Source organism: Hemicordylus capensis, chromosome 2 (genome assembly GCF_027244095.1).
Source record: "Hemicordylus capensis ecotype Gifberg chromosome 2, rHemCap1.1.pri, whole genome shotgun sequence".
NCBI classification, from domain to species: Eukaryota; Metazoa; Chordata; class Lepidosauria; order Squamata; family Cordylidae; genus Hemicordylus; species Hemicordylus capensis.
Window position 1 is genome coordinate 51677780 of NC_069658.1, and position 25487 is coordinate 51703266.

Here is a 25487-nt window from a genome sequence, read left to right on the forward strand (position 1 = left end):
GCATGGTTGTGCAAGCAGCACCACTGTCATTATTCCCATTTGCTGCAATGGGAGTAACTGTGATAGCATCATGAAGGCCAAGATTCCAAGTGCAACCACATCCTATGAATCACCATATGGATTTCTGCTTAGGTACCAGGATGTCTTGGCCCACAGGTGGATTCAAACGATACTGCTGATTATCAAATACATGTAATGTCCATGCAGAACCATATGTAGTGAACTAGTAGCATCCTGAAGTCTTTCACTTATCAAGCAGATACTAGCCTCTTTCTGAAGTTAAGAAAGTGACAGGCACTCACAGTTACAGTGGGCAAAAATGAGGAGTAAGTCCTTCCGCCCCACTGTCAATCACCCCCCTCGTGCCAACACTCACGGTCATGGTGCCATTTGTCTAAAGAGGGGAGCCAGATCAGATCCAGGTTGCAGCTCAGGGGTCCACCATGATCACAGTTATGGCAACGCCTCCTTCAGACTAATGGCACTGTAATGGTAACCGTTGGCATGAGTGGGGTTATTGATGACATGGTGGAAGGACTTTCTCCCTGCTTTTGCCTGCTGTAACCATGAGTGCCAGAAGAGGGGCTATAGCCTAATATATACCAAAGAGGGCAATAGCCTAATACATTAGAGAGAAATGAATGTTCAAAAAGACTATACCAATTGAAGTGAACATCTCAAGAGCTGCTTTCTAATAGTTTAGAAAGAGCTGCTTTCTAATATTTTCTAATAGTAATTCTAATAGTTTAGGGAAACGTCCTTTGAATTACCTGTGAAGAAAAATCCAGCACTAGCTAGAAGAGCAGGCATTGTCTCACTGGCATAGAATGGCCAGCCACCAAAGGATTCCAGTCTTGCTTCCACCTCTTCATAGTTTAGTGGTTTCTGCAGAGCTCCTCTCTGTATTTCTGCCGAGCTTGTCTCTGGATTCTGAACACGCACCTCATACATGGAGATATTTCCAACCTCTTTTCCTAACACAAATTCACATTCAGGCTGATATTTTTTATGTTCCACAGAAGGGGGTCTTCGAATACTTGTTTTGAACAACACCAGCCCACAGCAAAAACACTGTATTGCTGACTTGACCCCAGTGTGAGAGAAGCCAGCTGCAGCCATCTCTGAGGAAGCCCATGTTTTTTTAGACTGGTTCAGGAAAGTTTTTAACCTTTTCATTTCACTTCTCATTGTGGAATTGAACCCTCTTTGGAGTCGTTGACAGATTTGTGGGTATTCCTCTTCCTCAAAATTCTCATAAGAGTACCGAGCTTCTAGGGAGGAGGTGTCCATCTCTGAAATAGGAGCGTTAGTGTCCTCTGCAGCAGTCTCTGGGATAGCTATTCTGTTCAAAACCAAAAGCAAAGCAGAATGATCATACATTTGTTTATTCATTCATTTATTGTTCAATTTTTATACCACCTTTCATAAAACACCCCAAGTTGGTTTACAAAAGTTAAAATACAATAAAACTCCAGAAAAATACAATTTAAAAACTTAAAATAAAAAACATAAAACACACACACACACACACACAAAACCCATTAAAAAAGACAAACAGAAGCAAGAAAGTTGAGAGATCCCGGCAGCCCCTAAGGGGTAAAAGCCTGAGCAAATTAAAAGGGCTTTAGTTGTTTTTTTAAAAGCAGTCACAGATGTCACAGAGTGGACATTCATTGGGAGAGCATTCCGGATCCTGGGGGCAGCAATGGAGAAGGCCCTGTCCCGCTCGCACAACAATTTAGCTTATCTCAGTGTCGGCACTGAGACATTTGAAATGTATTCATTTGTATGTAGTGTCAATACTTAAGATGTTAATTTCACAGCCTTTCTCCAGATATGGAGAACAATATCAGGAGATTTGGCGCAGGGTGTAATCAATATGCTGATGACACCCAAATCTATTTCTCCATGTCAGTACCATCAGGAGAAGGCATATCCTCCCTAAATGCCTGCCTGGAGGCAGTGATGGGCTGGAGGAGGGATAACAAACTCAGGCTGAATCCAAATAAGATGGCGGCAGGGACAGATTAAGCCTTTTGCCACCAATAGGCGGCTAATGATTTGCCGCCCCCACCACCACAGCAAGGGTAGGGGTGGCGAGGAGAAAGTCCCCCCTTTTTTCTTCTAGAAACTGCCACTGTGTAGCAGGATGGGGGCAGTGAAGGCCACACAGCAGTAGCTGCAGGAAGCGGGTGGAGGAAAATCCACCACTGTGTGGCAGGATGGGGCTACAGCAGCTGCAGCAGGGAGGTGGTGGGGTTAGGGGAAAGTTCCCCCCCTCACCTTTAAAGCAATGCTGCTGCGCGACTGAGGAGAACTCTTTCCAGCTTCCCTCCTCCCTTCCCAATGACTGCTGCCCCCCCACCCCCGTCTGAATTCCGTTATGGATCTTTCTCTGCATGTGTGAAGAAAGGTCCAAAATGGGCTGCAGATGGGGGCATGTAGTGGGAGGGAGGAGGGGAGCTGGAAGGAGCTCTCCCTCGCCACCCTGCCCCACAGGGGAAGTATTTCCACTCCCTCGCTGGATAATAGCCTGCACAGAGATTGTATCCCCTCCGTCTGAGCGCCCACCACAGGGACCAATTATATAATTTGACTGCAGTGGGGAGAGTGGGCGTGTGAAGAACAGCAGTTACAGGTAAACAGTCTACTGTTCTATGTGGTCTCTGTATTTCACACAACTGGGTGCGTGGGAAGCCCAAGTTCAAGCCACACATTAACCCTCTTCAAGTTCAAGTAAAAAGCAGGAATGCTTCCACAACTATATGGTTAAATATAGTATATTCCATTTAGAAGTAAAGCTTACCTATTTCCAGTTTGTGTGTTTTTTAAATTCAAGCACAACTTCTTAACAAAATGAGTCGGCCAAGAAACAAACCGGTCTTCTCAGCAAGAACACAGAAAGGGACAGTCTAACCACTTACAGAAAGGAGGAAGTGAGGAAAACAGAACCTGCTGACTAGCTGGATAGTGTGTGTACGTGCAGCACTAACAGCTCTTTTTTACACTTTGTATGATACATCTACCAACCTTTGTTATCCACTCAGCATTGTAAAAATGTTGTTACACTGCCATTTCTAAAATTTCCCATAAGGAAATGGTGATATTTATTTGCAGACAAATGCTGACCCTCCCTTTGTCAACACACTTTTCTTCTACTCTCACACATTTGCAGGCTGCCTTCTAAATTGACTTTCCAGTTCCGCTTCTAATCCTGAGTGGTTCTGTTTGAAAAGGGATTTGCTTGCCCAAGAATAGGGCTAACCAACCTTTAGGGTCTGTTTTCAGCGTTAGTGTCATACAATTGCCATACACTCCGTTTCACATCAATTTGCACAAAGGCCACAAAGCATCCAGGAAGAAAGCATGATGTTTGAAAACTCCAAGTCTAAAAACATCCTGATTATGTCTGCATGGCTTCTTGAGAATCTAAGGGCAGGTTCACATGAGAACATAAGAACAGCCCTGCTGGATCAGGCCCAAGGCCTATCTTGTGGGGGAGGTGTATCTGTGTCTGTGTGTGTTTAACTTAAATAGCAGGCATGGCAAGGTATAGGCCAGGTGCAGAGCTACTGGTGTTCCAGTATGTCCCCAGAAAAAGGGTCCCTCTGCCCCTCAGGGCCATGCACACACCCCTTTTTACAGCCTGTCATAAGAACATAAGCACAGCCCTGATGGATCAGGCCCAAGGTTTATCTAATCCAGCATCCTGTTTCCCACAGTGGCCCACCAGATGCCCCTGAGAAGCCTACAGGCAAGAGGAGAGGACATGCCCACTATCTTGCTGTTGCTCCCCTGCAACTGGTATTTGGCAACATCCAAATTGGACTGCTGCAATACACTCTATGTGGGGCTGCCCTTGAAGACAATTTGGAAGCTTCAGCTGGTCTAGAATGCTTCTGCAAGCATGCTCCTGGGCACAAATCACTTCACATGTGTCACAACCATCCTGTGGTAGTTTCATTGGTTACTGGTCCTCTTCCAGGCTGGATTCAAAGTGCTGGTCTTGACCTTTAAAGCTCTGCATGGCTTGGGACCAAGGTACCTGTCAGACCACATTCTCCTATATGAACCTGCCAGGGCCCTCTGCTCATCATCTCAGGCCCTGATCATGGCCCCACCACAAACAGAGGTCTGGTCAGTGGGGACTAAAGACAGAACCTTTTTGGTTGTGGCCCCTCGGCTTTGGAACACCCTCCCTGAAGAGCTACACCATGCTCACTTCCTCTGTACTTTTAACAAATCTTTTTTTAAAAGCATTTTAATGCTCCATCTTTGGTTATATCTGGTAGGTTCTTTAGTATTTAGTTTTTATAATTCTCAATATTTAGTTTTTTGAATAACTTTTAATTTGAAACTTAATTCTGATTGTGGTTTCAGCCTGGACTTTTAACTTGTTTATTTCATTTGGTTAATTTTATTAGTTTTATTTTACATTGTATCTATTTTATTGTTGTGATCCACCCTGAGCAGTAGTGTACTGGAGTGGCAGGGTATAAATACTTTAAATAAAATAAAATAAATGTAGAGGCCTCTTGCCTCGGAAGCTGGAGTGGCTTCAGAGCCATGACCACGACCACTTTAATGTCAGTAGAAAGAGGATCTAAGCCTTACTGAAGTGTGCATGCTCCTGTGGAGTGTGTCATGTGATCTCTGAAAAACCAGGGATGTAGTTGGCTTCGTAGAACACAAAACCAACATGGAACTGAGACTGGAAGGTCAACTTCAAATGTCAGATTACCAATCTCAGCTCCATGTTGGTGTTGTGTGTTACGAAGCAGAGATTGCCAAGATATTCCCAAGTGCTGATGACACATTAGTTGGGAGCAAGTGCACATCAGTAAGCCCTAGAACCTCTTTCAACTGACGTTAAAATGATCATATGATCTTGACCTTACTCTCAAGTAGTTATTATGCAATGATCAGGATGTTTTTAGGCTTGGAGTTCTCAAAGATCATATTTCCCCCCTGAATTCAATTGACTGCAAAATAAGCATCCTACACACACACATACACACACACACTTCTCCAAAAACGCACAGATCTGGGCCAGAGTACATTTCAATACATCTTCTTGGTCATTCACCACAAACCCATACATCTGGGTCAGCTTCCATTTGCAAAAAAAAAAAAAAAAGACTATGCTAGCCCCAATGGATTCACATAATTTCTTGAGCATTCACAAACTAACTAGGACACAACACATGTCTCTTGCTCCACAGTTCAAGTACAAAACCAACTTGGACATATAGTGCATTCATAAAGGGGTAAAACTGAAAACACAACACGTTCCCCTTGCTTCACAGTTCTCATGCAGAACTGTAGATCACAAACCAACTTGAGCATAGTGAATTTGTAAAAAAAAAAAAGTTTGTTTATTCAAATGTAACAGTTCTACTTTCTCTAGATGTGAAGTACTCTATGGATAGAGGTAACTCTTTCTTTACTGTAGTAGGGGAAAAATATTAAAAATCACAGGATTGACCAATTTAAAAAAAATAAAAATAGTCCTGCCATCTTGGACTACATGTGTGCCCAGTTTCAGAACTCTAAGCCCAGCCATTCTGGAAATATAAAGGGTTGGACAAAAAGAGGGGCCATGTTGCACTTTTTTATGAAGGCAAAGGGAAGATTCCTTCACATGGGGAGGGGAGTGGAATGATGGTCCAAGAGGTGGAGGGGCACTAGTTCCAGAAGTTTTGTAATTTTCTGCCATGAAACAAGCCACTTATAGGACTTTTAAAAGTTTTTTTAATTAAAAAAATCATGAATGTGATTTATCCGTTTCAAACTGTGCCGAGTTTCAGAACTCTAGCCAAGCCATTCTGGAAATATAAAAGGGGCCTTATTTTCCCTTGGAGAAAATCATGGGGCCCTCTAGGAGAGAGGGCACACAGACCTGGGCCCCCAGGTCTGTGCTTAATGGTGCCCCTGCCCTTTGGGGGTCAGGGTATCATCTTATTTTTCCTCTGAAAACTACTTCAAGATCTTTTTGTTGAAAAGCAGTATATATCCATAGTAATATTCTCAGAATAGCACCTGGTATGTCAAAGACAAGGAAAGGAAGATTGAAACCAGTAACCATAGGGAAGCAGGGAAACTGAAATAAAAGTGGAAGGGCAGGAGACAAGGCATCCCAGCCATACTACCTGACAACTAGCAATGCTACTATATTCTTTCTAACAGAACTGCCAGGAGACGTAAGTTCTGGGCAGTATAGAAATTCGGTAAGTAAGTAAGTAAATAAATAAATAAAATTAAAATAAAATAAACTTCTGAAGGTCAGACATTAGCTCAAGTTCAAGCCGCACATTAGCCCAAGTTCAAGTAAAAAGCAAGGATGTTTCAGCATCCCCCGAGAGTGCATTCTGAGGCCCCATTCATGTGTTCATGTGCACAGAAGCCCCACTCCCCTCTGTTGATGGTTACAGTCTTAATAGAAGTACATGTACAATGTACAGAGGTACAGAGACACTGTACTTCTGGACATTGTTACCCAGCTGTCATTTATGTATGTGCACTCCAGGTGTACCCCATGTGAAAGTTTGGCTACTCTGAGCATACAAGGAGAGAAGCCTTATAAGCAATACATACTTTGGATTCCAGACATGGAACACAATGTTCTGACTGGGTGCCCTTCAAGTATCCCCAAGTCATTAGTAAAGCTTTAAGGAGCTAAGGCAACCCTTCCCTCTGACTGCCTCTAGCTGTCCAGAGCAGACATCAGCTTTTGTCTTTTAAAAGAGACAATAAACCATGGAATGCAAACTTCCTCTTCCCTCAATAAACCAACCAGTTAAGAAACATTTCCTCCCATCCACCAGTTATCAGATGAGTCATGCCAGAGAAACATATCCTTTTCATGCTATTTCTTTATCAGTCTTCCTCTTTCATAGAACACGTGAAAAGTACCTTTTGTTTAGGATTATTATTATTAATAATAATAATTATTATTATTATTATTATTATTAAATTAATTTGATTTGTATACCACCCTTCCAAAATGGCTCAGAGCAGTTTACAATTAAAACAAACCAGTAAAACAGTAAAGAGATAAAACAAATTAAAAACAACATAACAATTAACAATTTTAAAACATTTTAAAACAACAATTAAACAATTACAGTGATTTCTAATTTCAAAATAGACCAGATATTAAAAAACCCCAAATTTAGGAAGCTGAGAAAGCTTGGGTGAAAAGATGGGATTTCAGGTCTCTTGTTCCTCGGCCTCTTCTGAAACCAGCTTGAACATCCGGCATTTTCCTTTCCACATAGGGCTCTAATCTGTATTGGATGATTCTGAGCATTATTTTGCTAGCATGTGAAATTAAGGATATTGTTCAGTGGTTTGCGCAATCTGTTAATCCTCCTTTCTTTGGTATGGGTATGTAGACTGACCGCTTCCAATCTGTTGGCCACTGTGTCGTTCTCCAAATTTGCTGGCATAGTTTGGTTAGAGCCTTGACTGATTCTTCTTCTGTTGCTTGCCATATTTCTGTAGCTGTTCCATCAATTCCTTTAGCCTTCCTACTTGTACAATGAGATATGCATTTTTTGCACGTTCACATTATTACTTCTGACCAGTACAATAACACTATATACAAATGAAACACCTACAGTATATAACACTACATACAGATTAACCTACACATTTACTTTGATGCAGTTCTGTGGAATTCAATGGGACTTTCTCCCTGGTACAGTCTTATATTGCTTGAACAGCTTTGGTAAGACACACAACAGTTTTATTGTTCCCACTAAATTATTCCAGTATTACAGCCAGATAACAGAGGCAGAAAGATAATTAATTACACAATATACTATACATCCAACATTTTAACTGATTGTCAGAGTTTAATTATTTTAATTGTATAGGGCTGCTGTTATATGATTACCTATCATATAACATATGATAATATATAAACCCTGCCAACTGAGCAAGGAGGCACCTTTTAAAGTGGTGATGCTCTTATATTTAGCAGAGGGAGAGCAACTAGCCCTATCCAACCCCAGCACAGCATCCCTTCGGTGGCTGTTTCTGGTATTTCTTCAACCTTATATTTGTGAGCCCTTTGGGGACAGGGGATCATCTTATTGATGTATTGTTTGTTTTCTGTGTAAACCACTTTGAGAACTTTGGTTGAAGACTGGTATATACAAATCTGTAGTAGTAGTAGTAGTAGTAGTAGTATCAACCATTTCATTTTTGTTACCAAACTAATTAGCCATTTACACAGTTGAGTCTGTTCTTGTATAACTGATGAAACTGACAACACCCATTTCCAAGTTAAATTTAAACTTTTTGACTGAGGATGTTGTTCTTTCATTACATCAAACATGTTGAGGTCCTTCTTATCAAATAGCCATCCTGTCATGTCAATAGCCTTGAGGCTGGGCAACCTGGATACACAGTGAACAGAGGACCTCACAGTTGCTCCCTGGCATTTGATCTGTTGCTCAAAATGGCGACAAAAGTTCACTGTATGTAACTTTGGCACATTGAACAACATTTGGAAGAAGTTTCTCCAAGCATCTTCAATAATTTTATTTACCCTGAGCCTCAGGACTTCAAGCACCTTTGTCAGCTGCTACCTTTGCTAGAAAACCAAAATACAATATAGATATGAATTATTTAATAAGCATTATTGTGGATTAAGGATTAAAGCTCCATACATTATATTGCATGGCATGTGAGCAGTGTTGGGGTGGGGGTCCCTGGGTATGGCCACTTGCCATCTCCCCATAACAGTTGCCAAATAACTCTGTTTTCCCTCCCTCTGCACCTTCTGCACCTGGGAGCCTATGGACCCATACATATCCAGCCTGAGTAAATGCAAGCCTCCCATGCACTATGTATCCTGAGCACAGTCTGTTTTGTACATGATGAGTCTTGGGGTGGGGTGGGGTGGGGTGTGGGGGATCCCATCTCCTTCCCAGCCTCATCCAACCCCCCAAAATGCCTGTTGCCCTACCCACCAGTGGCAAGGGGGATGCCATATAGTTCTCTGCCACACCCAACCCACCAAACTGCTCATTGGTACTCCCAGCCACTTGCAAGTAAGATCAAATGTCCTTACCTTCCCCATCTAAACCCCCAAATGTCTCGTCACCCTCCCCACCACTGTCCAGGTGTGAGGAGGGAGCTCTGCACTTGCATTTGGAAAGAAACACAACAGTGTAATAAAGATGCTTTAACTTTATTAGGCATTAATACACTGGCAGCCCTTTCATTAGCAAGGAGGGGACAGATGTTTGCAATCTCTGATCCCGCTGCTGATGCAGGTGTAGGCGATGATCTTGTGCTACCATCACTGGTTTGAAGGATGGCACACCCTTCCACCACCACACATCTAACCACCTTGGCAGTGGGACAGAGGGAGATGCTTTCAGGTGTATCCAGAGGCATATCTAGGGAAAATAGCACCTAGGGCAAGCACTGAAATTGTGCCCCCTGTCCAAACATCTGACACCCAACTTTCAGATAACTTTACCATAATATCAGCTGAAAAATACAGGTCAAGCTAATTAATCTTTTAATATTTCAAAAACTATTTAGCAGTGGATGTAGCCAGACCAAAAAATGCTAGAAAACTACAAATTTCAGTATGCTGGGGCTCATTAAATAACCAAATACTACATGGAGGTGTACTTGGAAAACTAAAGAGAAGTGTCTTTCTAATTCTCTACTATGCATTGTAGCATCACTATTACATAAATTTTAAAAATAAATGGAGAATTTGACTTTTCCCAGATACTCTGAAAATAAAGGATATGCAGAGTAAACTGTGTCACTGCTTGGAATATACAGGTGAAACTCGGAAAATTAGAATATCGTGCAAAAGTCCATTAATTTCAGTAATTAATCCATGGACGGACACCAAGGCGTGTGTTCATGCCTCCCTGGGCTGTTCTGGGCATGCGCAAAGCGCATGCCCAGAACAGAGCAAGGGAGACACGACCGCCAGCACCCGGTGGCCATCTTGGGCGGCCAGAAGCGGCCGTCCTGGAAAAGCTGGGTATGCGGCGGCGGGGGAAACTGGCCGAGGCGGCGGCGATGCTGCCGCCTCGGCCAGATGACGCGGCGCGGCCGAGGCCTGGCCGCGCCGCCGAAGCCAGGCGGGGGGAAGAGGCCACGGGGGAAGCCAGCCGAGGTGGTGGCAGAGCCGCTGCCGAGGCCTGGCGCTGCCGCCAGAGCCGGGCGGAAGGGAGAAAAAAATGCTGCCGCGGCCGACGCCACCGACCTACCACCCTCCCTCCCAACTGCCGAGTCCACCTTACCCCGGCCCGTGTCAGTCGGGCGAAGATAGTCCTTAATTTCAGAGGCAGAGAGGAGCTCGCAAGCAGAGCTCCTCTCTCTGCAAAGCCTCTTCCCGAAATGGCGTTTTGGGTGCAAAGGACGCCTACTGCGTCCTTTACGTCCATACTGCCAGTTCCGGCAAAGCCTTTGCACAGAGAGGAGCTCTATTTGCAAGCTCCTCTCTGCCTCTGAAATTAAGGACTATCTTTGCCCGACTGACACGGGCCGGGGTAAGGTGGACTTGGCAGTTGGGAGGGAGGGTGGTAGGTCGGCGGCGGTGGCAGCATTTTTCAAAATGATTTCTACGGCCTCCGCTCCGCCCCCGGTCCCGGCCTCAGAAAGGTTTAAAAACAAAAAAAACACTTAAAGGCGTGAGAGAAAGCTAGCGCCCGTTATCATAACGAGCTTAAAAATACTAGTCTATTATAATGATCAATGGAGAAAGCTTGATCTCAGTATAATAAAAGAGAGAGAGGAAATTCTGGGAACTGATGGCAAACTCTGTGTGTGTGTGTGTGTGTGTGTGTGTGTGTGTGTGTGTGTGTGTGTACACAGAAACATATACATACACAAACATGCACACACACACACCACCACACCTGATGCATGTATTTCAGCAGAGAACCGATTTCAACACTTTTCTGCTATTTGTAGCTGTCCTCAGAGTGAGCCAACAATAGCACATATAGATATGGATATACTACCAGAGTGGCCAGCTGTTATGGGACTAGAGTGTAAGCAGCTGATCAGTCTTGGCCCCTGGGAAAGTGCCCGGAGAGGACATGGTGCCCTGGACAAGAGACTCCCTGGTAAAAAATGTGGCACATTACATTCAAGACATCACACTTGTTCTTTGCAGGGTCAAGAATGTATGCCAAGCATACTTTGCAACTGTGCAGAGTATAGTGGGAATCTGCCATGCAGCATACAGAGCAAGGATTTAATGATGCAGCAAGTAGGGATGAATCCGAAGCATTTCGGCACCTCTTCGGAGAGGTGCTGAAACGCTTTGGCTCCCTGTTGCTGAAACGTTTTGGGAAGCGGTTCCCTTAAGGGGAGGCAGGGCAGGTCCCACCTGCCCATCCTCCAAGCCCCCTCCGGCCCGCAGAGATGCTGTTGAAGCAGAAATACTTCTGTGCAAGTGGCAGCTTGTGTCGCCTGCCCCTTTAAAATGCTGTGCAACTCTCAGGGATGCTGTGGGATGTATCCCCCAGCATCCTTCATGAGACGTCGGCATGTAAATGGCACCGGCACATGTGTTGATGCCATTTGCAGGGCCAGCATGCTGTTGCTGGCCCTGCAAATGGTGTCGACGCATGCGCCGATGCCATTTACATGCCGACACCACACAAGGGATGCCAGGGGACGCATCCCATTGCCACGGCACAGCATTTTAAAGGGGCAAGCAGCACAAGCTGCTTCAACAGTGCCGTGGCAGGCCGGCAGGGGCTTGGAGGATAGGCAGGTAGGACCTGCCCACCTCTCCTTGAGGGAACCCCTCACCGCCCTTGGATGTGCACCGTAGCAACTCGGTACACATCCCTAGCAGCAAGAGAGCAGCCTAACAGAACTTCTCAGCTAACTGCACATGTGTAGTGGGGAAGCAGCAATTTTTGACACCCCATTCCCCAGAAAGATATCTGCACACCTGGAAATATGTCAGAAGGTTCATATGCCCATATGTCTATCAGGGCCTCAGGTTCTGAGATCTACAGGTAGAAGCAATGACAGCTTTAATCAGTTAATATTTCCACCTACTTGTACAATGAGATATGCATTTATTTTTTCATGTTCACATTACTACTTCCGACCAGTGAAATAACACTATATACAGATTAAACCTACACATATTTCTATTTCAATACCTTTATTTCAGTCGTTGACCAGCATAAGATAGAAGGAACGTAAGGAAATTATAAAGTTAACAACGATGACATTAAAAACAGTAAATCTATCCAAGTGCATCAGGAGCATTTCCAGCATTTCCAGCTCGCTTCTCCTCCAGAACAGTGTGTGTTCACACATCGGCCAGATTTACACTGAAATGCCCTCACTCTGGGGAGCACTCCAGACACAATTCGGGTTTTTCATTGTGCGTTAGAACATAGCACGATTTATGTCCGGGGTTTTAAAAAAATCACCTTTTTGCATCATTTTTGGTGGGCAAATTCAAAATTGCCATAAACCCACAGTAAAGCCTGCTGTCTGGAAATGCTCCAGGCCATTACTTTTCGTAATACACCAAAAATAGGGCCAAGTCACTGATTCTGTCTGCTTTGGATGAGATATGACCGGGTGGCTTTCAGAGTATCTCTTTTCTTATGTTTGAGTAATTGTTTGTATTGTCTCTTCTGCTTAAGGAGATCCCAATTGGACAAAGCAGTAACAGAACAACTTGCCTCAGAACACTTTCAGTGTATCTGCTTTTCCCTGCTCTCAGCAGAATCCCCTAACTCAATCCTAGAGAGCTATAGCAACCTAGTGCAGGAATTACAAAAGCACCAGGCTATTTACATAACTATCAACCATTTAATTTTTGTTACCAAATTAATTAGCCAACATTTACACCATTAAATCCATTTCTGTTTCTCTATTCTTGTATAACTGGGGAAACTGGTAACACCCATCTCCAAAATAAACTTAAACTTTTTGACTGAGGATGTTGTTCTTTCATGACATCAAACATTTTGAGGTCCTCCTTATCAAACAGCCATCCTAACATGTTAATTGTCGTGAGGCTGGGCAGCCTGGAGACACACTGAGCAAAGGACTTCACCGTTGCTGCCTGGCATTTGATCTGATGCTCAAAGAGGCGATCAAAGTCCATCATGTATAACTTTGGCATAATGGACAAAGTTTGGAAAAAATTCCTCCAAGCTTCTTCTGTAATGCTGTGATTTACTTTGAGACGCAGGACTTCAAGCTTTTGAAAACCTCCATCAGCTGCTACCTTTGCTAGAAAACCAAAATACAATATAGATATGCATTATTTAATAAGCTTTATTGTGGGTTAAGATAACCTACATTAACAACACACACACACACACAGCTTGTAAAAGTAGCATGAGCTGCTGTCGTATAATTACAGATATTTGTATGTTACCTCAGGTATATGTGCACTCCTCAAACACAGGTGGTCAAATATTATGCTATTGTAAATTTGGAATAACTCCTCTAAGGTCAAGTTCCCATGAATGGTCACTTCAATTTGACAGATTCTTTAACTTTTGCTCTCACTGATGCATATGAACTGGGAGCATATGGCAGTTCTTAAAAATAGACGCACGTGGCAATTTCCAGCTTGTGCTGAGTAGTTTACATGCAGGGTTAGGGTGAGTTTATAGCAGCATGTAAGCAGTCCGATTCTCCTTATGACATCTACAGCCCATTAAGAATTCACTGAAAGCTTGGCATTACTGCCAGTCACCACATAGATCCATTTTCTCTGTATGGATCCTCAGAGAGGAGTTAAAAGAGAGGACAGAGCAGGAGTATTTAAGAGTAACATAATATGTACCCCTAGTTTGCTCATGTGATTGTTAGCAGATCTCACACCATGCTTTCCCATAGTGTTTCTATCCACTTTGATTCAGCAAAGGTGAAATGAATGTGTGGAAGCATGCATTGCCCATACATCAATGCTTGGAACTACGCAGGGATGTGGTATTGCAAGTGTGGTTTCCATCACTGAATTCCAGACTCTATCACTCAGGGGCTATTTCTGTATGCTGAATCGTGAAGGGTATACACTGCATGAAACAAATGGATAGCAGAGAAGGCATCAAAAACTTGTCGGGGGCAGAGCTAAATCTAGCCCCTAATCCACTCCTCCTCCTTCTCTTACTGAAATGTCTTCACATGACTTGAAAGAATAGGATGTTTCTTGTGCAACTTCTGTACCTAATGACCTGGTTCAGACATCACATAGAACCACAGTTAAATGCTTAATTCTGCTTGACATTCCTGAACCTCAGGAGTGCACATCCCCCCTCCCCTGTCTTCATGAGCGTCCAAGGAATTGTACTTCCAATTTAGCTTCAAAACAAACCAAGGTTTGTTTAGGTTTGAAACAAACATTTGAACTGATCTTGGTTTCTTCTGACCAACTTCCCTAAAATAAACTAAGATATTATATGCACTTCAAACCTTGTCTCATACCTCAGTTTATGTCAGATATAACTTTCCCTACACCAACTTTAGGGAAGTTGGTTACACTAAACCAAGACTGGTCAATTTGGGTGTCATGACTGATCTTAGTTTATTTCTAACCAAAATCAGAAGCAGACTCTTTTAAAGGCTTGCACAGGCAGAAGATGGGGAGTGTGCATTTCCAAAGCTCATGGACATGGCGCAATCTGAGCTTTAATCATGGTTCTGTGTGACATCTGAACTAGTTAGATGTCCAACTACAGGTGAAACTCGGAAAATTAGAATATCGTGCAAAAGTCCATTAATTTCAGTAATGCAAATTAAAAGGTGAAACTGATATATGAGACAGACGCATTACATGCAAAGCGAGATAAGTCAAGCCTTAATTTGTTATAATTGTGATGATCATGGCGTACAGCCCATGAAAACCCCAAATCCACAATCCCAGAAAATTAGAATATTACATGGAACCAAGAAGACAAGGATTGAAGAATAGAATATCGGACCTCTGAAAAGTATACAGTGTACTGTGCTTGATTGGCCAGCAAACTCGCCTGACCTGACCCCATAGAGAATCTATGGGGCATTGCCAAGAGAAGGATGAGAGACATGAGACCAAACAATGCAGAATTGCTGAAGGCCGCTAATGAAGCATCCTGGTCTTCCATAACACCTCATCAGTGCCACAGGCTGATAGCATCCATGCCACGCCGCATTGAGGCAGTAATTGCTGCAAAAGGGGCCCAAACCAAGTACTGAATACATATGCATGCTTATACTTTTCAGAGGTCCGATATTGTTCTATTCTTCAATCCTTGTCTTCCTGGTTCCATGTAATATTCTAATTTTCTGAGATTGTGGATTTGGGGTTTTCATGAGCTGTACGCCATGATCATCATAATTATAACAAATTAAGGCTTGACTTATCTCGCTTTGCATGTAATGCGTCTGTCTCATATATCAGTTTCACCTTTTAATTTGCATTACTGAAATTAATGGACTTTTACACGATATTCTAATTTTCCGAGTTTCACCTGTAGTTAGAGGAGACATCATCATGTCAGATGATGAAATCTGACTAGTTAGATGAGTTCCACAATTAGTGTGGAACTCATCCTCTTAACAAAAGGTACCAGGCACCGGCTCACATACTCCACAGAGAAACACTGATGGGTAAGAGAGGTGCCTGCAATGTTGCAAGGCTCTCCAAAGCACGTCAGCATTGCGTAATACTGGGAATTGTGCAATCACTGTTGGGACACTATGCAATTATAATGGAAGTAATGTTGCAACTGTGCTTAATAGGCACAAAGCAGCCTGCCTCTGCAGCAGTGCTGGCTGATGTGCTTTAGAAAGCCTTGCAGCAGTATGGGTGCCTCTCTTGCCTGTCAGTGTTTCTTTGAGGAAAATGTGAGTTCCTGTTTAGTTCCTGTGAATATGAAAAACAGAAAAGACTGATTTGTGGCATTTGTAAGCAAAAGTCCAAGCAAGCAGCCTCCTCTCCTCAATCCCTGCTCCCTGTAAAAATGTTTCAGGGTTTGCAAGGATCAGACTAGGTCACTCCGAAAGTGACCCTTTCAAAGGATTTGACCAAATATCTTGGGCCACCCCTGGGTTGGCCACTGTAGGAAACAGGATTTTGGAGAAGGTAGGCTTTTGAGCTGATCAACCAGGGCTCTTCTTATATTCTTAATTTGCAATGCCCTGATCAAGGTTAGCACTTTAGTAGTCGTTTTATACACATGCCACCAGTGCGGTCCAAATAATATTGTGATGGCTAGACAGTGAGGCATCTTTGATTAACTATAACTAGATTATGGACAAATACATTCAAGATAACTAAAAATGGAATAGTTAAACCATTTTGCAAAGAAAGACAGTGGGGAAATAACTGAACTGTTAAAGATTTTTTTTTCCTGAACATTCGTTACGGAAGTGAAATAAAAAAGTTTAAAATTCTCCAAGGATCTGATCCTTAAAGTCCTTCTCATGTGCCAAAGCAGACGTAAAGCCAACTTCCATAGCTACTTAAGAGTAACCTAACAATTTTATGGGATTAACCATTATACAACTTCATCTGAGCTAATACACCAGAATGTTATTTATTATGGCGAAATGACAGGGTCAGGCCAGATATAAGACACTAGTAGGTGGGGTTTGTTGTTGACCAGCAAAGTAATTTCACATTTTTAAAACGTATTTACAGCTTTCCCCCAGCATATTCCAGTGTAAAAAGTAGTGCATTCAGCTGTGTTTAAGTGGCAGGATTGTTTATGCAAAATTTGGTATCTATAGGTAATTGAGAAGTGTGACTTTGTGGATTTGTTCGTACAAAAGACATTCTTCAAAATATATAATAGTCTGAAATGTGTACCATGTCAGCGTCAAACATTATTCATTTTAGTGAAAAATTACCATATATGGTAAATTTTAATCACAGTAAATTTGAATCTGAAAAAGGTCTTTGACTTCTTTGGGGCATTATGTCATTTTTGAATGACTGATCTGATCAATGAGTGTTAAACATCTGTTTAGAGCAATTAAAGATAAAAGCTGATGATTATATTCAGCATTTCTTTTTAAAAATACCCCAAAAATTAAACATTTCTCCCAGCATATTCGGGTGTAAAAAGTAGTTCATTTAGCTAATTTTAGTGGCAGGACTGTGTATGCAAAATTTAGCATCTGTAGGTAATCAGAAAGTATGACTTCCGGTTACACAAACAAACCCACAAACTCTTCAAAATATTTAATAGATAGTTGCTGGATTTTGGAAAGTTTTCTCATGTACCGGAGACAGCAGTGACTAGCACCTAAGGCAAGAGTGCACACCTGAAACGCCCCAGTGGGTCAGAACCAACCATGACTTGATGTTCAGAGGCTGAGGTCAATTTTAAGCCTCTTACATTAAAATTAATTATTTAAAATATTAATGAACGCAGTTATTCGTTACTGGTGGATCTTTTCCCCCTGTCAAGGGACCCACAATTTTAACCAAGGATAGTGGTTAGAAAATAGACCCAGTGGGGTACCTGGAGTGCATTCCGGCCTCAAACAAAGGCCTTGATAAACTCTGCTCTGTTGCTGATACCATTGCTGCCTCCACAGCAGTGCATCTTTCTGGCATCATCTCTTCTATTCAAGCATCCCACAGAAAAGGCCTTTGTGGGTGGCCTGAATTAAAATTAAGCTGTACAAATGTGTTCCTGGAGGAAAATTGTGGTAGTGAGTGACAGAGAGGGGTGGGTGAGAAAGTCACTGCTACAGTCACAGCAGCAGCAAGTGGGCAGAGCACAGAGAGGCCAACAAGGGCAGAGGGCCACTTGAGAGCAGATGCCCTCTGGTGGTAAGGGGAAGAGAAAGAGGGATGAGGCATGGTGTCAGTAGCCTTCAGCCCAGGGAGATAGCAAAGTGGACAGGTGGCATCTCTTCTTAAGGGGCCAGCTGCATTGAGCACTGCTGCTTGTGAGGAGGACAGGCTAAGAACTCTTCATGGCTCCCGCTGTTGCTGTACAATATTCCTACATGTGGGCCAACACAAAGGTCTCTGCAGGCCAGATTTGGCTTCCGGGCCTTATGTTGTACAGGCCTGACCTAAGGGTTGAGGGAAGGTGATCTCAGGATTTAAAAATTAACTCACGTATCTCCAACAAGCCTTCACTGCTCAAACACTCATTAAACTCCAACTGTCGGAGATTTGGAAAATGAATGCATTGCTGAACAATCCGTTTAGCTGCATAACGTATTCCTTCTCCAATAGGTAGAACAAGCTCCTCCAAATGCACAAGATGACTCAATGCTTTTGCTGCAAAACAAAAACAAGAGGATTACATAAATCTATTTAATTTTATCATTAATTTATTGTTCATAATATAGACTTAAATATAAAAGCCTAGCTCATCCTGATTCCTGAAAGCGTAGGATAGATAATTAAAAGTTGCATTTAAAATGTCCTATACACACTCATTAAAATAGCTGAAAAATCACAAGTGCTAAAATCAGTGCACTACATTTCTAGCCAACCTGTAATTAAAAACAACAGCAACAACAGTCTTACAAATGTAACTCCTGTCCATGGAGATTTTAAAAAATTATTTTAAAGGAATCAGCATGGAGGTTTGAGGAGAAAAGTGAGAGGGGACTGAGGGGATTTACAAAGAGTGAAAGGGGAAAGGATAAAGCCTGGCCACAATGCTGATAATATGGGTCAACTAACTGCACATCAAACATGTGATTGAACTCTGGCACAGTGCATATCACTCAGTTATACCTTGGCACTCATTTGCTGTACAACCAACTCGTGAACTGGTATTTAAATGCACTTATTACAGGTCTTACTTTCTAGGTTATTAGGATGCCATCAAATGGATACCCCAAAAGACCATAATACATGATACACAGTCAGATTAACATTAAAATCTCAAGAGACACTAGTCGTATAACTCTGATGGTATAAGAACAAGCAGTTCTGTTCTTGGATAACTGGACACTGATCCTGTTAATAGATTGCACATACAGTGCGCCAATTACTTTAGATGAAATTTTTAGAGAATGGAAAGGTAAAACATACTCAGTGATGTGCAGGCTTCCTTGTCAGTGAACTTTAGCCGTGTGAGATTCAGTACCTTTAGCCCTGTAAAATTTGGCAAAGCAGCAGCTACAAAAGAGATAAATATAAATAAGCTTTAAAGAAGAGAATACAAATACTATGACAAATACTTACTGTATATGCCACTTTTCAACAAAAGTTCCCAAAGTGGTTAAGGAAGGCAGGCAGGCAGGCAGGCAGGCTTCCTGTCCCTCAAGGGTTCACAATCCAAAAAAGAAACATAAGGTGGACTCCAGCAACAGCCACTGGAGGGATGCTTTGCTGGGGATGGATAGGGCCAGTTGCTCTCCCCCTGGAGGCTTTATAGTCAGGGCTTTTAGTTTGAATCTCCTCCAAAATGGAGTGTGCCATTCCAAATATTAGCTGCATTTACCCTGAACTACATGCGGGCTATCAGGGACCAGTACAGACTGTATTTCCCCCCAAATCATGGATGCACATTCTGGCTTAGCCTGAATTATGTCTGGCTTTTAAAAATCCTCTATTTCCAGCAGCTTGGGGGTGGGTGGGTCCAAGGCTTCTGTTATGCCCCAAAAGTTTATCTGTAATGTGCCGAGGGGCCAGTGCCAATAATTCGGCTTTCGGTATGGGCTGTAGGAAACATTCTGGTTTAGTCGGGGGGGGCGGTGGCAACAGCAGCAACAGCAGCAACAGCAAGAGTTATTAGTTCCCTCCCTCCGCATTGCAAGTGGGGAGGGAGTTCGACTGGGAGAAGAAGAAAGTGAATGGCCAGGGCTTGAGTGTCACATCTCGGGAGGGGAGGGAGGAAGGAGGGTGCTTGGGGTGCCAGCTCTGGAAGGAAGCAGCTTTGGAGGTGGTGGCAGCTTGGAAGATTATCAGCCTCCCTTGCTCATCCAGACATCACTGCCTCCTCCTGCTGCAGCATCTTCCTCTTTGCCCGGGCCTCAGCCGCCTCAACTGCTGCCCCCTCAGCCTGCCTATCCCAAGCTACCCTTTGTGTATGGCCCCTACCAAATACAAGAGTCAAATGCATTGAGGAGCATAAAGCCAAGAAAACGACCACACTGGCAACCGGGACTCTCGCACAGAGGGGCTGGGGTTGCAGATTAGCAGCAACAGCTATATCTGTGCCTACGCCGTACGGGGTAACATACCAAAGAGAGACTTGTGCTCCATATACTGTGTGCTCCAAATTCATCAGGAACTCACAAGCTCTGCTCTTTGGGGGAGATACCCAAGACCCCACTTTGTTCATCACAGAGGAAAAAGCACTCTGCATTCTTGCATGCAACATGTGGCAATCTCTAGGCAGCCAGGCTCAGCTCCGGGATGAATGAATGAATGAATGAATGAATGAATTTATTTTATTGTTAGATTTATATACTGCCTTTCATTAAAAACAATCCCAAGGTGGTTTGCAAAAGTTAAAAAACATATAATAAAAATGAGTTAAAAGTATTTAACTAAAAGTATAAAAACAAATCTGATATTAAAAAATATAATATACAAACACATAAAACTATACATGGATAAAAACACACAGAAGCAGCAATAAAACAATCATGTAAAGGCCTGGATAAAAAGCCAAGATTTAACCAGCTTTCTAAAAACTGTGATGGAATCCGAGGAGCGAATGGCCACTGGGAGAGCATTCCAAAGCCTGGGGGCAGCAAGAAAGAAGGCCATGTCCTGCGTGCACAACAACCAAGCCTTCCTCATTGTCGGCACCTGGAGCAGAGCCCCCTCAGATGATCTCGTCAAGTGGGCAGCAACCCTTGGGAGCAGGTGGTCCCTCAGGTATCCCGGGCCCAAACTGTTAAGGGCTTTAAGGGTCAAAACCAGAACCTTGAATTGGACCCGGAAACACACTGGTAACCAGTGCAGCTCTTTCAAAATAGGTGTGATGTGATCACACCGGGCAGCTCCAGACAGAACCCTCGCTGCCGCATTTTGTACAAGCTGCAGTTTCCGGATATTCTTCAAGGGCAGCCCCACAAAGAGAGCATTGCAGTAATCCAGCCGTGACGTGACTAAGGCATGGGTAACTGTGGCCAGATCTGCCTTCTCGGAAAGGGACGCAGCTGGCACACTAGCCAAAGCAGTGCAAAGGCACCCCTGGCCACTGCCTCCACCTGAGCTTCCAAAAGCAGAGCCGGGTCCAGTAGTACCCCCAAGGTGCGTACTTGCTCCTTCAAGGGGAGTGTAACCCCATCCAGAACCAGTAAAATCTCCTCATCCCGATTGGCTCTCCTACTGACCAACAGTACCTCCGTCTTGTCTGGATTCAGTCTCAGTTTATTAGCCCACATCCAGCCCATCATGACCTCCAATCCCCGATTCAGGACAGCCACCTCCTCCTTAGGATCAGGTGACAAGGAGAAATAGAGCTGAGTGTCATCTGCATATTGCTGACAACTCAGTCCAAGTCTCCAGATGACCTCTCCCAGTGGCTTCATGTAGATGTTAAACAGCATGGGGGACAAAATCGAACCCTGCGGGACTCCACAGGCCAATGGCCATGGGGCTGAGCAGTAGTCCCCCAGCACCACCTTCTGGACCCTCCCCCCAAGAAAGGAACGGAGCCACTCCAACACAGTACCTCCAATTCCCATACTCAAGAGGCGGTCCAGAAGGATACCATGGTTGATGGTATCGAATGCTGCCTAGAGGTCCAGCAGAACCAACAGGGATGCACTCCCCCTGTCTAGCTCTCGGCAAAGGTCATCCACTAGAGAGACCAGGGCAGTTTCAGTCACATATCCAGGGCAGAAGCCAGATTGGAAAGGGTCCAGATAATCTGTATCATCCAAGACCCTCTGCGTCTGGGACGCCATCACACGCTCTATCACCTTACCCAAAAAGGGCAGGTTAGATACAGGTCTATAGTTGTCCAGGTTGGAGGGATCAAGGGAGGGCTTTTTAAATAGTGGTCTTACCACCGCCTCCTTGAGGGACGATGGCATCCTGCCCTCCCTTAATGAAGCATTAATGATCACCTCCAGCCATCTGCCTGAACCCTCCCTGGCAGCTTTTATTAGCCATGAAGGGCAAGGGTCAAGAGCATAGGATCTTGTCCACATCCTCAGGCTGCACCAACTGAAAAGAATCCAACACAATGGGACCAGATGGGACCAAAGGCATGTCTGCCAGAACTGCCAAAACTCTGGAGTCCAGGTCAACACGGATGCGAGCTACTTTATCTGCAAAGTGGCAAGCAAACTGATCACAATGGGCTGTAGATGATTCCTCCCCCATTACCTGGGGGGATGTGTGGAGCAATGTTTTTGCCATACAAAACAGCTCTGTTTGTCTGCACTGAGCAGATGTAATGCAGGCGGAGAAAAAAGATTTCTTTGCCGCCCCCACTGCCACGGAGTAGTCCCTAAAATGGGCTCTAGCCCGTGTTCGATCGGATTCGGCATGACTCGTCCTCCAGCGTCCATATGTGTCAAAATGTACCCTTTTGACACACATGCTTCATGTTTGCCGCATTCACACATTTTACATGTTTGTTTAGATGGACGCCTGAAAGTGCAATGTGCAAATTAGGGGGCCTTTGAAGAAGAACTCCCCTCTGCTTCCTCTGCCCCTGCTTGCCTGCCTATCCCAAGCCACCCTTTGCGTATGGCAGTGGGAGAACAGATATTACTGGGAACAACATATCCCCCCATAACTTGCCCCAGTTTGGAAATCACATACTAATCTTCAGTATGTGAAGCACATGAGATCGGGTGGGGGGGAGTCCTCCAAGACAGAACTACATGCTAGGCTGGATCCAAGTGGTTTTTTCCCTGCTCTGTCTCCTCCTCATAGTCATCCACTTTGTTTCTGTGGAGTCTCAAGTCCAAAACAAAATCCAAAGAAAGCTGGAGACTAGAGACAGGGCCTTTTCGGTTGTGGCCCCTCGGCTTTGGAACACCCTCCCTAAAGAGCTTTGCCATGCTCCCTCCCTCAGTGTTTTTTAAAAAACATCTTAAAATGCACCTTTTTAAGGAGGCTTTTTAATGCTCCATTATTATTTTGTTATATCTGGTAGGTTCTTTAGCTTTTTATAATTTTCAGTTTTAATTTGAACCTAATGATTGTGGTTTTTAATCTGACAACTTTTTTCTTCTTCTTTTTTCTTGTTTAATTTAGTTAATTTTATTACTTTTATTGTATCTTGTGTCTATCTTCTTGTTGTGAGCCGCCCCGAGCAGTAGTGAACTGGATGGGCGGGGTATAAATATTTTAAATAATAAATAATAATATTTCTGGGAGGGAAATTAGGAACATGAGCTCTCTGAAAATCCCCTTAATGTTAATGGCAGTTCCACATATTTTGCATGATCAGTTGCTTATTTAGAAGTCTGTTTTAGGTTTCTAATTTTTGACACCAAATCATGGTCACTGGAAGTGCTCATTGTTTAATATACATGCCGTGTTATCAGTCTGAGATCATCTTGAGTCTGATAAAGAACATCATAAGTGTGAGGCCAGAGCTCTCCCACCACCAATGATCGGAGTATGCCTGGAGATTTTCTAGTCCAGGGGCGGGGCTATAATTGAGCCCACGGGTTCCAAGAACCCATGGGCTCCTGCCTCCAGGGCTTCCTCACTCCTTTCCCCCACCCCACTAGCTAGCCAGCACTGGGGCTGCCCCATATGTGTGGCATGGGGAGGCAGAGAGAGAGAGGGAGCCCTCATGACCTGAAGTAAATGGCAGGAGCACTGAAGTTTCCAGCAGCGCCACAAGGTTCCCCCACAAGGTTCCCACGAGCTGCTCATCCCCAGTGGCATGCTGCATGGAGGCCTCCTTCACTTGGGGGAGCCATGGGGAGAAGTCCCCGCTGCTGCCACCACCACCAGTAAGAGACAGAGAGCACAGCTCTACAGCCGCCGCCACAGGGGAGAGGCCTCTGCCCTTATGAACATGGGCCGCCTATGCCCTCCCTATGCCACTGATCTAGTCTAAAATCCTGCAGCAAAATCAAAGCATATACAGTAGGCGGTTCACACAAGCATAAACTGATAGGAGATGAGTCCTACCCATTTGAGGGGGCTGGACGCACTCGTTTTGCGATTGTGTGTGAGATAAAAACAAAGGTCAGAGGCAGGAAGCCTGATCATCTGTCAAGCCCCTTTTGGGTTGGACAGTTTTCCACCACTCTTGTTCAGAAGCTGGGGGTGGGATCTAGCTAGGGTGTACTCATTCTACCCCGCTGGGGTTTGACAAATATTCAAGCTTCCTGCCTCCTAACTGGTTTTTCTCTAACACATTATTACAAATGGGAGTGCACCCATCTCCTACAACTGAGTAAGACTTGTTTCCTACCCAGTTTATGGTTGTGTGAATGGCCTTATAACTCCTAACATCCTGGTCTTTTCTAAAGTGCAATTGTAAGTAAAGAAGAAGAATAAATGTGTAAAACATCTAGAGGTGTTTCACTTCAAGAGAAACTTCTTATTACTGTGGTATACCTTACAATTCTGATTTAACATACTATCCTGTTATAAAGCATATTTAATGCAGACAGGAAACATTTAATAAGAATATAACTATGATTGAATTTGCAACAGTTACTCAGTAAAATGTCCTTACCAAGAGAGATCAGGTCTGTATCTCTAAAGGGCAATTCTGTTAACTGTATTTCTGTTAAGATCTTGCAGGAAGACATTGCATCCACGAGAGCCCCCAAATCAGAAAAGTCTGAATGTTTCAGATGAAAAACGGAGAGCTTGGGAAAGTTCCGTATACATTCAACTGTAAGGGGGAAAAGTTTATTTGTAATGTAAAGAAAGTTAAGATAATATAAAATTTAGTGATACCACTTGGAAATTAACTTCAAAGAAAGTGAAGAAAGGGTCCATGTCGTGTAAGCCTGGCCATAAATATTCTGCATCCCTTTCCTGAAAAGAAATCTAGATTCTGTACTAAAACCTTAATTTTGCTTACAGAGCAAATTATATAAATCTGATTCGCTTGCATGCATTTTGAACAATAAGCTGCTTTATAGATTGTATTCTGACCAAATACTGAAATTTCCACGAACTTTGAATGTGTATGTGTCAGTCATTGGCATGATAGTGAGAAGGGCCTTCTTTTTAATGCAATCAGAGAATTGCCCCATCACTTCCTCTGAACATAGTGAGTGAAGAAATGAAACATACAGAGGCTTCAGCTTCTGAACAGAATTTGAACAGAATTTGTCTTCAGGGATTTGCCTTGATTAAATGTACAGAGAAAGATCTACTGTGTGCAACGATTACTTCAGTGGGCAGCAGCAGCAAGAGGTAACAGCCAGATCTCTAAAAGGATTTTCTATGACCTCTGTTGGTATCCCACCTGTCTGTCCAGAAAAGTAGCCTAGCTTCATGAATCACAGCAAATTAATTGCCAAACATAGTAGACTAATGTCAACATTTAAAGCAGGCATCCCCAAACAGCGGCCCTCCAGATGTTGCTGAACTACAACTCCCAGCACACCCA

At 43.6% G+C, this 25487-nt stretch overlaps 2 protein-coding genes across 3 annotated transcripts in view; both read right to left on the minus strand.

The window, feature by feature from the left end:
• The window catches only part of LOC128342160 (baculoviral IAP repeat-containing protein 1-like), a 45662-nt gene extending 44282 nt beyond the window's left edge, over nucleotides 1-1380 (minus strand). Inside the window, exon 1 of the mRNA XM_053289109.1 lies at nucleotides 771-1380. Within this exon, the coding sequence (XP_053145084.1) occupies nucleotides 771-1380 (610 nt within the window). The remainder of the gene's footprint in view (nucleotides 1-770) is intronic.
• Nucleotides 1381-12161: 10781 nt separating this feature from the next.
• NAIP (NLR family apoptosis inhibitory protein) overlaps nucleotides 12162-25487 on the minus strand; it is a 39927-nt gene continuing 26601 nt past the window's right edge. The window contains exons 12-15 of one of the 2 annotated variants that reach the window (XM_053288577.1): nucleotides 24600-24761; nucleotides 19019-19105; nucleotides 18089-18253; nucleotides 12162-13254 (exon numbers count right to left, since the gene is read on the minus strand). In XM_053288577.1, the coding sequence (XP_053144552.1) occupies nucleotides 12890-13254; nucleotides 18089-18253; nucleotides 19019-19105; nucleotides 24600-24761 (779 nt within the window). In that variant the 3' untranslated portion in view covers nucleotides 12162-12889. The remainder of the gene's footprint in view (nucleotides 13255-18088; nucleotides 18254-19018; nucleotides 19106-24599; nucleotides 24762-25487) is intronic. The other variant, XM_053288578.1, reaches the window with a different exon arrangement.